The sequence below is a fragment of the Mastomys coucha genome, unplaced genomic scaffold (genome assembly GCF_008632895.1).
Source record: "Mastomys coucha isolate ucsf_1 unplaced genomic scaffold, UCSF_Mcou_1 pScaffold6, whole genome shotgun sequence".
Taxonomy (NCBI): domain Eukaryota; kingdom Metazoa; phylum Chordata; class Mammalia; order Rodentia; family Muridae; genus Mastomys; species Mastomys coucha.
The window spans coordinates 128,346,924-128,363,757 of NW_022196912.1; the positions used below are offsets into that span (position 1 = coordinate 128,346,924).

Here is a 16,834-nt window from a genome sequence, read left to right on the forward strand (position 1 = left end):
ATTTAATAATATTTTTGCCAACTTACTGGAATTATACTTACATGGTTGTATATTCTGATATAAACTTCTATTACATTCTAAGAGCCTGGAATTTCTGATGGAACACACAGCCAGAGTTAACAATACACCTGGCTTCACTTAATGCTTAATACCAGGAAAGGTGTTTCTGTTTGCCTTAAGCTTGGTGATTTGGATTTTACAGGTCAAATTTCTACTGTACTTTACTCCCAGCTATTGCAGTAAAAGCTCCCACCACGCAGAATGTAGAAATATTTTTATCACACATCATCACACTTATCCCTTTATATTGTTGTTTTTTTTTTTTAGAGTAAGAAGTGTGTCAATGGAGGTGGTCACTGGTGAAGAGATTGACAAGGTACAGTGTACAGTTGATTTATCCTAAAGCAACATCACTTTATTCTTTTTTTCTTTTTTATTAGATATTTTCTTTACATTTCAGATGTTCTCTCCTTTCCTGGTTTCCCCTCCAAAATACCCCCTATTCTTCTCACCCCTCGCCATGCTCACCAACCCATACTCTCTCACTTCCTGGCCCTGGGATTTCCCTACACTGGGGTATAGAGACGTCACTGGACCAGGGGCCTCTCCTCCCATTGATGACCAGATAGGCAATCCTCTGCCACATATGCAGCTGAAGCCATGAGTCCCACCATATGTATTCTTTGGTTTGTGGTTTAGTCCCTGGGAGCTCTGAGGGTACTGGTTAGTTCATATTGTTGTTCCTCCTATGAGGCTGAAAACCCCTTCAGCTCCTTGGGTCATTTCTGTAGCTCCTTTATTGGGGACCCTGTGCTCAATCCAATGGCTGTCTGTGAACATCCACTTCTGTTATTTGTCAAGCACTGGCAGAGCATCTCAGAGATAGCTATATCAGGCTCCTGGCAGTAAGCACTTGGTGGCATACAGAATAGTGTCTGGGTTTGGTGATTATATATAGGATGGACACATAATGTGGAGAAAGAACACTCCTTCACTGCTGCTGGGATTGCAAGCTAGTATAACCAGTCTGGAAATCAGTTTGGTGGTTTCTCAGAAAATTGGACCTGAGGCCCCAGCTATACCACTCCTGGGCATATACTCAGAAGATGCTCTCCAACATGTAATAAGGGAACATGCTCCATATTCATAAGCAGCCTTATTTATAATATCCAGAAGCTAGAAAGAACCCAGATGCCCCTCTACAAAGGAATGGATACAGAAAATGTGGTACATTTATACAATAGGGTACTACTCAGCTATTAAATTTATGAAATTCCTAGGGAAATAAATGGAACTAGAAAATACTATTTTGAGTGAGGTAACCCAATTACAAAAAAACACACATGGTATGTACTCACTGATAAGTGGATATTAGCCCAGAATCTTGGAATACCCAAAGTACAATCCAGAAACCACATGAAACTCAAGAAGAAACATCAAAAGTGTGGATACTTTAATCCTTCTTAGAAGGGGGAAACAAAATACCCAGGGAAGGAGTTACAGAGACTAACTGTGGAGCAGAGACTGAAAGAATGACAATCCATCACTTTATTCTTAGATGTTGTTTTTCAAAATCCACAAAGGCACTATAGGACTGTGAAGAGGAGTCAGAAAAATGGATTGATTCCCCAAACGATTATTTTTGAGCAAGTCTACAGGTTAATCTTTACTCTCCTCTCAGTCCTAGAGCAGCTTCCTGTTCCTTCAGGGTTTTAGCCACAATCAAGATGTGGTTGTAACACAGTGTCTTGTACAATAATAGACTGCAGTGTCCTCAGATGTCAGGCTGCTGAGCTCCATGTAGGCTGTGCTGGAGGATTTTTTTTGCAGTCAATGTGGTCTTGCCTTTGAACTTCTGATTGTATTCAGTATTACCATGTCCTGGATCAATAGATCCAATCCATTCCAGGTCCTGTTCAAGCCTCTGTCTCACCCAATGCATGCGAATGTCAGTGAAGGTGTAGCCGGAAGCTTTGCAGGACATTTTCACAGAAGCATCAGGCCTCACCAGCTCAGCTCCAGACTGCTGCAGCTGACCCTGTAAGTGGACACCTCTGGAGGAAAAGGCAGGGTGGAAATCATTGTCACCTCAGTCCGTTTCTCTTCTTCATATTTGGAAAACTACAGGCCCCTTACCTGCAGTTACTGACAGGAGGAAGAGAAAGATACAGCTCCATTACATGGTTAGAGTCAGTGTGATCAGGGACTGTGGAGAGGACCCTTATATGTTGATTGGGGTGTGTGAACATCCCTGTATTTATAACCAGATGCAAGAAATTTGCATGTTCATGACCAGGATACTTTTTAGATAAGGATCTGAGCTGGACAGGAAATTCTGAGAAGGCAAAATGGTCAGGCACCAGAATGCTCAGGTCCAAGGTCTGTTTCCCTCTGAGGAAATGCATCCCATATACTTTCCCTGAGCTCCATGCAGATGCCATGGATATAACTTCAGGGATTAAGCTCTAAATAGAACACTTGCCTTTGACTGTTGCTCTCCTTTGAGTCAATGTTATCAGATTGATTCACAGATGGTGTTTGTTAGGATGATGATAGTGATGGAAAATTAAAAACAAAATGGCTAAGTGTTGAGAATCTAGAGCCTTCTTTCAGATATATGCAATTAATATTTGCTTTTCCAATGGGTTATGTAGGGGGAAGAGCTGATAACTAAAATCTAGTTACCTAATTCTTTCTTGATTGGATCAATGAAGGTGGCAGAATCCAATCTCTGGGCCAAGGATAAGGTGTGATTTCCAGGCGGGACAGGAATAGAAGGAGACAGAGAGAGGATGGGGAATTTGAACCAGGGGGTAGATTGGATAGGAAGGACAGACATGTAGGTCTCTAGGACGTATAGTTTGTAGCCTCTGAAGGCAGCTGTGAAGACTAAGGATGATGGGGAAGGATATTCGTCACCCAGTTGTTGTTTCATCTGGCTAGTTTTAAAACATTAAGGCTGTCTCATATTTTTCATCCATGCTGACTCAGGTAGGAGGAGAAAGCAAGCCTCAGGGTGGTCAGTTAGTAGAAAGAGTAACTCCAGGTGTTCTCAGAAAGGACAGTTGTTGGGAAGCTTTTCAGAGCTAGCCAGAGGAATAGGTTGGATGGAAGTAGAGCTAGAGGTGGCGTGATCTCAGAGCTAAGTTGTGAGGGGCTGCAGCACCTGGCAGGGACACCAGGCAAGGAGCAAGCCTGCTTTTTAAAATTACATGCAACAGAGTTATATACTGAAAAACTCACTGAAATGACCAAAAATAAATATACTTTGGAAATATGTACACATGATAGATTATTGTAGCACTATCTACTACAACTACTACAAATAAATTATGAAAATCAAAACTATAAATATGTGTCTCATAAAAGTATCTCATCAGTAAGACATGGATATGTGAATAAAAATGTGTAATGTACATAAATATATATGTAATTTACACATAATTATACATACTCTGTATATATATGTATATATATCTGTATATATATATATACATATGTATATATATATATATATATATATATATATATATATATATATATATATATATATATATATATATATATACATATGTATCAGATGTACATACATCAGAAAGGAATAAGAAATTTACAGTGCTTTGGGGAAAATGGATGCAATTTGAGATAATTGTTTTAATTAAGACAAACTCAAAAACACAGACATTCAATGAAACTCTCGTTAGTAGCTTTTGAATATTCCATATTGTATGTAATTGTATGCAAACATATGAAGACACATTTGTGAAATTGTCCAGTAGAAATAAGGGAAAGTATGAAGGGCAAAAAAATGAAGGGTAGATTTTCTGGGAGAAATAAGTACAGTGTACAAAGACAAGTATGAAAATTATAAACATATGCAACACTTATTTTGATAAAAGAGTAAACAAGTACTGAAGTGGATATATTATTTTATATTCCAAGGTAAGATGCTTTTTTCAAGAAACGTATAGCATAAAAGTATTGACGTGGGAGGCAGGACCAGCCAGGAGACACAGGCCTCAGAACCTGCAGGACAACCAGTGCAGAATCCTTTCTACCTCCGTCTTCACCTGGACCAGATGGGTTTAGTACAGAGCTTTATCAGACCTTCAAAGCAGACTTAATAGCAATACTCTTCAAACTATTCCACAAGATAGAAGCAGAGGGTGCTCTACCCAATTCATTCTATGAAGCTCCAATTACTCTTATACCTAAACCACATAAAGACCTAACAAAGAAAGAAAGCATCAGACCAATTTTCCTTATGAATATCGATGCAAAAATACTCAATAAAATTCTTGCAAACCGAATCCAAGAACACATCAAAATGATCACCCATCATGATCAAGTAGGCTTCATCCCAGGGATGCAGGGATGGTTCAATATATGGAAATCCATCACTGTAATTCAATATATAAACAAACTCAAAGAAAAAACCATGTGATCATCTCATTAGATACTGAGAAAGCATTTGACAAAATCCAACATCCCTTCATGATAAAAGTCTTGGAAAGATCAGGAATTCAAGGCCCATACAGGATCCTTTCTATCTCTGTCTTCACCTAGGAGGAGGTTCTGCAGATCCACAGCCCTCTCTGCCCCTTCCCTGCAAGGGACTCAGGAGGGACAACTGGTCCACAGCCACTGCACACAGGTCTTACCTGAGGAGAACTGATCTACCAGAAGTGCTGACACAGGCTTATAGACCCACAGGAGGAACAAGGTCCAGTCAGAGACATCAAGAACATCTAACACCAGAGATCAACAGATAGCGAAAGACAAACACAAGAATCTTACCAACATAAACAAAGACTACATGGCTTCATCAGAATCTAGTATTCCCACCACAGCAAGTCCTAGATATCCCAAAACAGCAGAAAACAAGATTTGGATCTAAAATCATATGTCATGATGGTGATAGAGGAATTTAAGAAGAGCATGAATAACTCTCTTAAGGAAATACAGGCTCTCCACATAGCAAAAGTAATATACAGCAAACCAGTAGCCAACATCAAACTAAATGAAGAGAAACTTGAAGCAATTCCACTAAAATCAGGGACTAGACAAGGCTACCTACTCTCTCCCTACCTATTTAATATTGTACTTGAAGTCCTAACCAGAACAATTAGGCAACAAAAGGAGATCAAAGGGATATGAATTGGGAAGGAGGAAGTCAAATTATCACTATTTGCTGATGATATAATAGTATGTTTAAGTGACCCCAAAAATTCCACCAGAGAGCTCCTGAACCTGATGAACAACTTCAGCAAAGTAGCTGGATATAAAGTTAACTCAAGCAAATCAGTGGCCTTCTTCTACACAAAGCATAAACAGGCTGAGAAAGAAATTAGGGAAACAACACCCTTTACAATAGTCAGAAATAATACAAAATACCTTGGTGTGACTCTAATTAAGCAAGTAAAAGATCTGTTTGACAAAAACTTCAAGTTTCTGAAGAAGGAAATTGAAGAAGATCTCAGAAGATGGAAAGATCTCCCATGTTCTTGGATTGGCAGGATTAATATAGTAAAAATGGCCATCTTGCCAAAAGCAATCTACAGATTCAATGCAATCCCCATCAAAATTTCAACTCAATTCTTCACAGACTTAGAAAGAACAATTTGCAAATTCATTTGGATTAATAAAAAACCCAGGATAGCCAAAATTATTCTCAACAATAAAGGAACCTCTAGTGGAATCACCATCCCAGACCTTAAGCTGTACTACAAAGCAATTGTGATTAAAAACTGCATCTTATTTAGAATGTTCCTCTCTTCAATTATAAAAAGTGATTCTCCAAAGAGAAAAATAGGTAATTTAAAAATGAAGTTATTGAAAAAAAATTTTCTCCTGTCTAAAATACTTAAATAAGAGGTTATTTGGCAAAAAACAAACAAACAAACAAACAAAACTGCATGGTCTTGGTAGAGTGACAGGCAGGTAGATTAGTGGAATAGAATTGAAGACCCAGAAATGAACCCATAAAGCTATGGCCACTTGATATTTGACAAAGGAGCTAAAACCATCCAGTGGGGAAAAGATAGCATTTTCAACAAATGGTGCTGGCTCAACTGCTGGTTAGCATGTAGAAGAAGGCAAATTGATTCATTCTTATCTCCTTGTACAAAGCTCAAGTCCAAGTGGATCAAGGACCTCCTCATAAATCCAGATACACTCAAACTAATAGAAAAGAAAGTAGGGAGGAGCGTCGAGAACATAGGCACAGGCGAAAATTTCCTGAATCAAACACCAATAGCATATGCTCTAAGATCAAGAATCGATAAGTGGGACTTCATAAAATTTCAAAGCTTCTGTAAGGCAATCTTTTGTCTTTCTGTAAGGCAATCAATAGGACAAAATGGCAACCAACATAATGGAAAAAGATCTTTACCAATCCTATATCTGATATATGGCTAATATCCAATATATAAAATGAACTCAAGAAGTTAGATTCCAGCCGAGCGGTGGTGGCGCACGCCTTTAATCCCAGCACTTGGGAGGCAGAGGCAGGTGGATTTCTGAGTTCGAGGTCAGCCTGGTCTACAGAGTGAGTTCCAGGACAGCCAGGGCTACACAGAGAAACCCTGTCTCAAAAACCAAAAAAAAAAAAAAAAAAAAAAAAAAAAAAAAAAAAAAAAAAAGAAGTTAGATTCCAGAGAAACAAAGAACCCAATTAAAAAATAAGGTACAGAGCTAAGCAAAGAATTCTCAACTGACAAATACCAAATGACTGAGAAGCTTAGCCATCAGGGAAATGCAAATCAAAACAACACTGAGATTCCACCTCACACCAATTAGAATGGCTAGGATAAAAAACTCAGGTGACTGCAGATGCTGGCGAGGTTGTAGAGAAAGAGGAACACTCCTTCATTGTTGGTGGGATTGCAAGCTGGTACAACGACTCTGGAAATCAGTTTGGTGGTTCCTCTGGAAATTAGACATAGTACTACCATAAGTCCAAGCCATACCACTCCTGGGAATATTCCCAGAAGATGCTCCAACATGTAATTAAGACACATGCTCCACTGTGTTCTTAGCAACCTTATTTATAATAGCCTGAAATTTGGAAACAACCCAGATGTCTCTCAGCAGAGGAATGGATATGAAAAATGTGGTACATGTACACAATGGAGTACTACTCAGCTATTTAAAACAATGAATTTATGAAATTCTTGGGGAAATGGATGGATCTGGAGAATATCATCCTGAGGGAGGTAACCCAACCACAAAATAACACACATGGTATACATTCTCTGATAAGTGGATATTAGTCTTGAAGATCAGAATACACAAAGAACAATCCACAAACCACAAGAAACTCAAGAAGAAGAAAGACCAAAGTGTGGATACTTCATTCCTTCTTAAAAGGGGGAACAAAATACCCATGTAAGGATTTTCAGAGACAAACTATGGAGCAGAGACTGAAGGAAGGACAATCCAGAGACTGTTCTACCTGGGAATCCTTCCCATATTCAATCATCAAATCCAGACACTATTGTGGATATCAGCAAGTGCTGGCTGACAGGAGCCTGTTATAGCTGTCTCTGGAGAGGCTCTGACAGTACTTGACTAATACAGAAATAGAGGCTCACAGCCATCCATTTGACTGAGTACAGGTCCCCAATGAAGGAGCTAGAGAATGGACCCAAGGAGCTGAAGAGCTTAGGAAGTCCCCTTAGGACAAACAACAATATGAACTACCAAGTACCCTCAGAGCTCCCAGGGACTAAACCACCAACCAAAGAGTACATATGGAGGGACTCATGGCTTCAGCAGCATGTGTATAGCAAAGGATGGCCAAGTCAGTCATCAATGGGAAAAGAGGACCTTGGCCCTGTGCAGGTTCTATGCCCCAGTGTAGAGGAATGCCAAGGCCAGGAATTGGGAGAGGGTGGAGTGCTGAGCAGGGGGAGAGGGGAAGGTTGTTTTAGTTTTTTTTTCATTTTATTTTTTTCTTATTTTATTTTATTTTTATTTTTATTTTGGAGTGGAACCTGGGAAAGGAAATATTGTAAATAAAGAAAACATCTACTAATAAAAAAAGTAGCAACAAAATACCCATGGAAGTAATTGCAGAGACTAACTATGGAGCAGAGACTGAAGGAGGACAATCCAGCCTAATATTGCTATCTCCTGAGAGGCTCTGACAGTACCTGACTAATACAGAAGTAGAGGCTCACAGCCATCCATTTGACTGAGTACAGGTCCCCATTGAAGGAGCTAGAGAATGGACCCAAGGAGCTGAAGGGCTTAGGAAGTCCCCTTAGGACAAACAACAATATGAACTACCTAGTACCCTCAGAGCTCCCAGGGACTAAACCACCAACCAAAGAGTAAACATGGTGGGACTAATTGCTCCAGCAACATATGCATAGCAGAGGAAGGCCAAGTCGGTCATCAATGGGGGTAGAGGCCCTTGGCCCTGTGAAGGTTCTATGCCCCAGTGTAGGGGAATGCCAGGGCTAGTAAGCAGAGAGGGTGATGGCAAGCAGGGGGATGGAGGAGGGTACAGGGGCTTGTTCTTGTTGGTTTTTGGTTTTTGGTTTTTTTTTTTTTTTTTTTTTTTTTTTTTTGGTTTTTTTGGAGGGGAAACTTGGAAAGGAGATATCGTATACCATGTAAATAAAGAAAATATCCAAAAAAAATATATTGACTTAACCATATAATGAAATTGTGGAGCTAGAAAATAGATAAGGAATGTTTATTCATTACTCTTAATGGAAAGACTTGTAAACAACTCACCCCTTAGACTACCAGTATCCTCTCTAGTCTCAGGCCTCCACCTGGTCACCATAGATACCTCACAGAATGCAATTTCCATTCTCACAGCTCTCTCCCACAAACCTCTCCCCACACCTGATCACCATTTCTCATCCTCCCCTCACCGTCTCTCCTTCCCAGTTTCCTCTCTCCACCAACCTCCAATAAATATTATGTTTTTACTTCTGAATAAGATCTGTTCATCCTTCTTTGGGAATTCCTTATTACCACTTTCTTTGACTCTGTGTATTATAGTACTGTTATCTTGTACTTAATGGCTAATGTCCACTTACCAGTAAGTTCATATGTTTCTTTCTGGCTCTATTACCTAGCTCACAACAATATTCTCATGTTCTATCTGTTTGCCTGCAAATTTCATGAAGCCTTTGTTTTTAATAGCAGAGTAGTATTCTACTGTGGAGATGTGGAGACAATGTGTTCAGTTGAGGATCATGTAGTTTCTTTTCAATTTCTGGGTATTATAAATTAAACTGCTATGAACATAGCTGAGCAAGTGTCCTTGTGAGATACAGAGCATATTTGAGTATAAGCCTAGGAGATATATACCTGGGGTAGAACTATTCCCAGTTTACTGAGAAACTGCCACATTAATTGCAAAGATGTTTGTAAAAGTTTTCACTCACACCAGCAATCTATCTCTCTGCCTCTTCTTGGAACCTTCTGATAAGTCTCTCTCCTAATTTCCTAACAAGGTTTGTTTCATTAACTAAAGACACAATGAGTCCAAACAGTGCTGTCTATATAAATATACATGTCATTCTAATACATAGGAATACCTAGAAACCATCCAAAAGAAAAGGGATTGCATTTTCCTTATCAATCATCAAATTCCAGTAGACCCAAAGCATGGTGTTGACTCTCAGAAGTCCCTCCTTATCATGTAATATTTTTTTAAAAACATTGCTACACATTGTGTACTAATGAGAACTGGCAAGAAATGCACCAAATTCATGTCAGAATCATAGAAGGTAATATACGAAATTTGTTGGACACTGAAAGGCAGTCTGTGTTCTGGTTGAGTGAGGCTTTTATACCAGAGACCCAGTAGAAAATTCTATAAGAGATTGAACCTTAAGATATGCTCCCAGACATTAGGGTCCTGACACCAGGAGCCCTCAACTCCATAATCCTGTGGCTATTAATCATGTAGGCAATGCTACAAGCTCCTGGTATTCTAGCTGGACTCCACCCCCATATTTACCTTTGCTACAGCAAGGTATGCCTTGCCCCTCAGTAACCTGGCAACAGCAAGGTAGCCCAGCCCACTATAAAAGGGGCTGTTTGGCCCCTCCTCTTTCTCTTAAGTTCTTGCTCTTTCTTTTCTCTTAACTCTCACCTCTCCTTCCTTTTAACCACTCCCGTACCCCTTCTCTCCACGTGGCCATGTCTGCCCTCTGCTTCTTTAATGTTCTCCCTCTCTTTGCGTTTCTACAATAAACACCTTAAAACCACCTCTTTTCATCGGGACCTGCTGTTTTAGAGTAATGGAGCAGGTTTTCCTCTAATGAGCCGAGAATCTAACCTCCCTACAGGAAGCCTCCCTGTACTCCAACCAAGGCCATCAGACAAACCAAGCACCTCGTTTGAGCTAGCTGCCTGAGCTAGCCAGACTCTCCCCACACCATCCTCAGTAATTTGCCAGAGATCTCCCCCTACCCTCCTTTTGCCATCCTCCTCAACTAGAGTTTGCCCAAGGGTCTGTTCTTAGGTCTTCTGCAACATGCAGCAGTTTGGAATGTCTGAGAGAAAGAACCTGTCATCCCTGGACTCTGAGGAGCCTAGAGGCCTCCAAACCTCCTCTTCCATGCTACCCAGTGGTCTGTGGTGCCCGAGAGTCAGAGCCAAGACTGCACCTCCCCAACCTCAGGAGTGGGGCTCTGTGGCCTCTGAGGCCTGACACCCATTCCGCTGTAGTTCTGTGGGGTCCAGTGGCAGTCTCACTGAGCTCTGGAGGGGTGTGAGTCTCTCTCATTCCTTTACTTCCCTATGGCTGGAGCCCCACACAAATCATTTCTAAAAAGTAGCTCCAAGAAATCAAAATGAAATTTCTAAGCTGACAAGTTGACACATTCAGCTGCGCAGCTGTTTCACAGGCTCTCATACCGTAACTCTGACTGCCTTGATTTGTTCAGGTCTTGGTCAGCTGCTGTGACATGTGTTCAATGGCCATGTAAATTCATGGGATAACGTTTCATGAATATCCACCCCATATTCTGGATCTTACATTCTTTCCAAGCCCTCTTTTGTGGTGAACCTTAATTTTTGATGTGAGCCTTCCTCAATGGAAGACCACTCATACACTCACTGTCAGTACTTTGACAAGTTATGGAGTTCTACTTTAATCTTTGCACACACACACACACACACACACACACACACACACGTGCACATGCACACACACAGACTAGACGTTTCTGTGTTCTAGACCAAGAGCAGGCCTAATCTATAGGGTGTAAAAGTAAAATGTTGATGGTTTAACCATTAAAAATAAAACTAGGGTCTACAAGATCCTATGTTGTCTGTAGCTGTGGGCTTTTGAATATGTTTACCTGGTGTGAGGCCTTTCCTAGTGAACATATGGCTAATCCAATTGGAAAGCAATTGGTAACTACATAGCAGTCAGGCTGATGTTGCAGACTTCAAGGTCTAGAACTGTGTAAACTGGAACATTTATTTATATTCTCTCCCTACAGACATCATATCACATTCCTGCACTATTAAGCCTAGCCAATAAGGAGAATTTCTTCTTCCTGAGAGAACCTCAACTTCAGCCTGCCCACATCTTAGACTGGGATTTCTCCCACACCCTGAGAGAGTTAGTGGTGCTTCCCTAAATCCCAGCACACAACAGCTGTAATGCAGGATCAACACAGTCAAGCACTCTCTGTGTTTTGCCTCCCTAGCTGAGTGTTCTAGACCCCAATGGAAGGGCAGAATTCAGACCCACAATTCACCATATCATTAACATGTACTTCGAGTTTCAATGGAACATTGCTTTAAGTTCTGAAGAGGCTGATTGTATTATTAAACCCTTATTGCAAATAATGACAATTATTTTGCAGATACTTGCATAAACTAAAACTGATAATGCTCCTGCATATACATCCAATAAAATGAAACAATTCTTTATATATTGCAACATAAAACATGTTACTGGTATACCACACAATCCCACAGTACAAGCAGTTATAAAAAGAGTCAAATGAACCTTAAAACTGATGCTTTTTTGTTTTGTTTTGGTTTGGTTTTCATATTAACCATATGCTTTCCTAGGGCCACAAACTGGAATTCTTTGCTCTAATTCAACATGAAGCAAATATAAGAAGACCATTGTCCCAATCCCTTAAGTTCTGATGGATGGTGTTGGATGTTGTGCTATGGTTATTATCATCTAGATTGGTTGGTTAAAATTATTGTATATTGATAGGTATTTAAGGTTGTTTTATTGAAACTATTGTATTTTAATAGAAATTTAAGGTTGTTTTGTTTTATTGTATACCAATAAAAATTTAAGATTGTTTTGTTTTTATTGTATATTAATAGAAATTTAAGTTTCGTTTGTTTGAATTATTGCATCTTATAGAAATTTAATGTTGGTTTTATAGACTATGTTGTTCATAAGCTATTTAATAAAAGTTCCAGTTTTATTGTTTTCATAATTACTTTCTGTATGTGGATTGTTAGTATTAGGAAAAAGACAATTTTTAAACCAAAAGGGGTGTGTTAAGTGGAAATTTCTGGATATGTCAGGTGATGCAGACACATCTGGTATTTTGCTAAGTCAAGACCCATGGGAGGACACATGTTTGGAAAGTATAAAAATGAGTCAGTGGACAGTGACACCTGCCTAGCTAGCTAGCTTTACAAGTCTTTGTTGGTCTAGAAACTTCGGTGATCTTTGCTTAGTTGAGAGAGGCATTGCAGAGCACTTCTCCTAGGTTCCTGGATGGTTCCAGAAGCTCCTGATGGTTTCTGCTAGACAGTGCCATTGCTGCTGATTCATGTTTGGCATCCTAACACTATTGCCCTGCTGATATCCTGACAAAAGGAGATTGGAATTGCTCCAAAACTACTTCTAAAATTGCCCACATTCCCTTGTCCTATATACCATCTCTCCCCGCTCCATCTTTGCATGGTGGGATAGAAGGAGTGTTGAAGCATTTTATTAAAAGTAGATCTTTAAAAATATAAGCATACAAAGAAGTAGCCAGATATTTCTGTAATGAAAGTGAACTATGTTCTGAAATTAAAGGGAATAAGCATTCTTGTTAAGACTGGTGTCATCACAGAAGGTAGACCATAGTAAGGTATATATGAATCCTTGTAAAATGAGCATTTCCACTGATAATGGCATGCCCCTCACCATCAGCTCAGAAGCCTGAGTTCTCTTGCACGTAGTATGAAATTTGGGGCCCTTCCAGTAGAATTCTATAACAGCTATCTGATTAGTCCTCCAGTTACAGTCTAACAACCATACTAAATACTGCCCCTCACTGTGTTCGTAGAATCTATCCAGTTCCAAATGAGGAAGTTCAAAGTTCTGCTTTATGGAGATCAGTTCCTGCCTTGCATCTAGAGGACGACTGGATTGTGCTTTGGAAATTCACTGACATTTCATGTACTATTTTTAACTCAGTATACAGTTGCCTAGGTTCAAACTTAGAATTTGAGAAGATTACTTATGCTTACCAAAAGGAATCACTATGAAGAAATTATCAGTTCTTTGTATAAAGATTTCTCATGCAGAGGAACCCTGAGCTGGAGGAACATGCAAAACAAGTGAGTGTTTTCAGCTATGATTTTCAGTGCCAAACCATGGAGATCCTAGGTACTATATGTTTCTGTACTTACTGTTGCTTGCATATTTATTCAAACTGAACAGTCTTCAGAAAATCACTGATGAGTGTAACAACCATGTATTCCAAAACAGTACAAGTTGGTCTTGTGTCACTAAGGTTCTCTCTCTCTAGGGTTGTGGGTCCCACGGCTGCTCTGTCACAGGGCATGGCCACTCAGGGAGGTGGGAAGCAGGAAGCAGGAAGCTTGATGGTGCTTACCCTATGTTGCCAGCCAGGCAGGTGTGGGTTGTAGTGAAGCACTGGGACACTGCTCCAGGGAGGTGGTGAAGCACAGTGTGAGGCACGGGACAGCCAGAGCTGGTTTGTGGTTTCCTGGGCATGTGAGGAGGCCACAGCTGTCTGGTTCTCAGGGTCTCAGACATCCAGCCACTGCTGGGAGTCTCAGAAGATCTGAAAATGGAATGGGGGCAGGGCAGGCTGGATCAAGCCCAAGGCCAGGGGCTGGAGGAGGGAGGGAAAGTGGGAGCTCCAGCTAGTCACAGGGGTAGCCCTTAGCTCAAAGGCAGCAGACATTTCTTGAGCTTGGTGGTGGTCATGTCTGGGAGCACAGAAAAGCCTTCTACTGGAGATTAGATAGTGGTTCTGTAGGTGAAGGCCATCTCTGTGACTCACCACAGTGGATCCTGATAAAAAGAGGCAGTGCATCGTTTTAAGGCATTTATTTTCAAGGCAGAAAGTGGATGTGTAAAACCGTACCCCACTTCTCAGGGTGGGCCTGAGATTAAATACCTTTTGCAGGGGTGACTGTCTGGGAAGGAAAGGTTACTGATTAAACCCTCCAGACCTTTACATACCTCATTTGAATGGTTATATCTGTCTATATGACCAAAGGTCACATTTTTCCCCATCTACATGTGGAGGGGCTTGGAGTGTTGCCCTTATGTGACTGGTGGTCACAAATATATAAGAGGCTGTGGCTGATGACAGGTGCCTGGTGCCCTGGAGCAGGCAAAGCTCCTACTGTCCCTATAAGGCCTCCAGGGCTTTGAGCCTTAGCTCAACCAGGGACCATGCTACCTTTCATGGTCCCACAACTTTCCTGCAATAGGATGTGATTACAAGGAAGGAAATTAGGACTGGGTAAGACTATGAATGTGGAAACAGTGATCATGGTTGGTCACAGAACCTAACCCTCAGATCTCATGAATTACATGCTGGGTTGATGAATTCATTTTGTTAATAGTAAAGTAATTTGACAGTAATACTAATCACTTCCTAGGAACTAGAAATTGATACAATATGTGATCAAACACTTTTGTTAAAGATATTGATACAAATATGGTAGACGTGCTCACATTGACATCATCATAAGAATATGTGGATCAAAATTAGTAACTTAAAACTAACTACTCTCTGATTTTTACATGCAGGCTGAGTAGTTAAAACCCTTTATGCAAATAGACTGAATTCTTACTCCAGTTGCTCTCTTCTTCAATATTTAACCACAGGCTTTGAGCAACTGCTAGGTTATTCTTTGTGGTAATATCAGACCCAAAATAGCTTCCGGCTCCTTCAGAGTTTTTGACATATTCCAGATATGAGATTTTACACTGTGCCTTGCACAGTAATAGACAGCAGAGTCTTCAGATGTCAGACTGCTGAGCTCCAAGTAGGCTGTGTTGGAAATTGTGTCTGCATCCAGTGTGGCTCTCTCCTCAAACTTCTCTCCGTAGATTGTTCTACCAATATTTGGGAGTATGTCTCCAATCCATTCAAACCCATGCCCAGGCTTCTGCCTCACCCAACTCATATAAGCAATTGGGAAGACATCTGAATCAAAATCCTTGCATGAGAGCTTTACTGAAGATCCAGGACTCCTTAGCTCAGAACCAGACTGTTGCAGGTGAACCTGGGAGTGGATACCTTTGAGAAAAAACAAATGTGAAGATATTTCACTTCATCCTGTCTCTACCAATCAGACTAGGGACCCACTTACCTGTAGCTGCTGCCAGCAGACAGAACATTATCCAGATCCAGTCCATGTTAGAACCTCTGTTCACAGGGACTAGAGGTTACTAATGTGGTGCTGTAGATGTGTGGGTAGTCTGTATTTACAACCACAAACCCTAATTTACATATTCATGAAGAAGAGTAATTCTTAGATCATCGCATGTGATAAATATTATAACATCTTTTTGCAAGCATTTCAAATGATGAGACTGGAGAATACTTTACCTGGAGTTGCAAAGCTAGTGTGAGAATTTAAATGAGAGCCAAGACAAAGTTTCCAGTTTGCTTTATCCCTATCTCCACATAGCAATTTACTCTGGGTGATAAAATGGAAGATAAAAACTCAGTACAGCAATATGAAGGAATTTGCAGATTTGACTCATCAAGAAATGGATGAAAAGCCAATTAAGGCATGGTCTGCTCACAAGGGAGACTTTGCCAAGTCCAGGAGATGAGATTTTACTCTGTAGGCTTTATGGAGGAACAGGACTTCTTTTTTTCTGATGTTTGTGTGCCCACTGCTAAAAATGGATTTCCATTACTTTCATGTGATTATTGTTACCAACACCCAAAGGCAGGACTAACCTTGAGTTAGAGACTTAATTCTAGACATTACACATTTGTACCACTGTGTGTAACCCATGTTCTTCTTATATTCCTATGACACAGGCTTCAAAATTGACCCCTGCTTCTAGAAATAGATCACCAATATTCACACTAGTTCAGTGATTGTTGTTCATGCGTGTGTCCTTGACTTTACACTGCAAAGTACATCAAACCTAACTTCTGGATTCCTCTATGCCCTAAAGTCTGCCAATCTGCCAGGGTATTCTAGGCTTCCAAACAGCTATTTGCTTCCCATTACATTTTATTCAGTAATGGTAACAGTAGTGATCTCCTTTTTATATTTTATTAAATATAATTTTACTAATTCTTTGAGAATTTTATTCTCTCATATTATATAACATAACACAATTTTGTCTTCATGTTTTCCAAGTCCTCCCTCAACTCATCTCCCCCAACAATCCACTTCTCCTCCACTTCCCTTTAGAGGAAAGTAAGCCTCTCAGAGATACTAACTAAATGTGTATATCAATTTACAATAAAACTAAGCACCTCCCCTCATATCAAGATTAGACCAAGGCAAACCAATAGAAGAAAAAGGGTCCCAAAAGCAGGCAAAAGAGTCAGAGACAGATCCTGATCCCACTGTTAGAAGTTTCACAAGGAGATCAAGCTATACA

The 16,834-nt window shown here is 40.2% G+C and overlaps 1 pseudogene and 1 gene segment (V, D, J or C); both read right to left on the reverse strand.

Annotated features, from left to right (window-relative positions):
* Nucleotides 1-1,722: 1,722 nt before the first annotated feature.
* On the reverse strand, nucleotides 1,723-2,177 carry LOC116081124 (annotated as a pseudogene).
* A 12,925-nt stretch (nucleotides 2,178-15,102) lies between these two features.
* On the reverse strand, nucleotides 15,103-15,646 carry LOC116081125. The segment is given in 2 exon segments: nucleotides 15,103-15,503; nucleotides 15,577-15,646. Coding segments are annotated over 2 exon segments (447 nt in total).
* Between the last annotated feature and the right edge of the window lie 1,188 nt (nucleotides 15,647-16,834).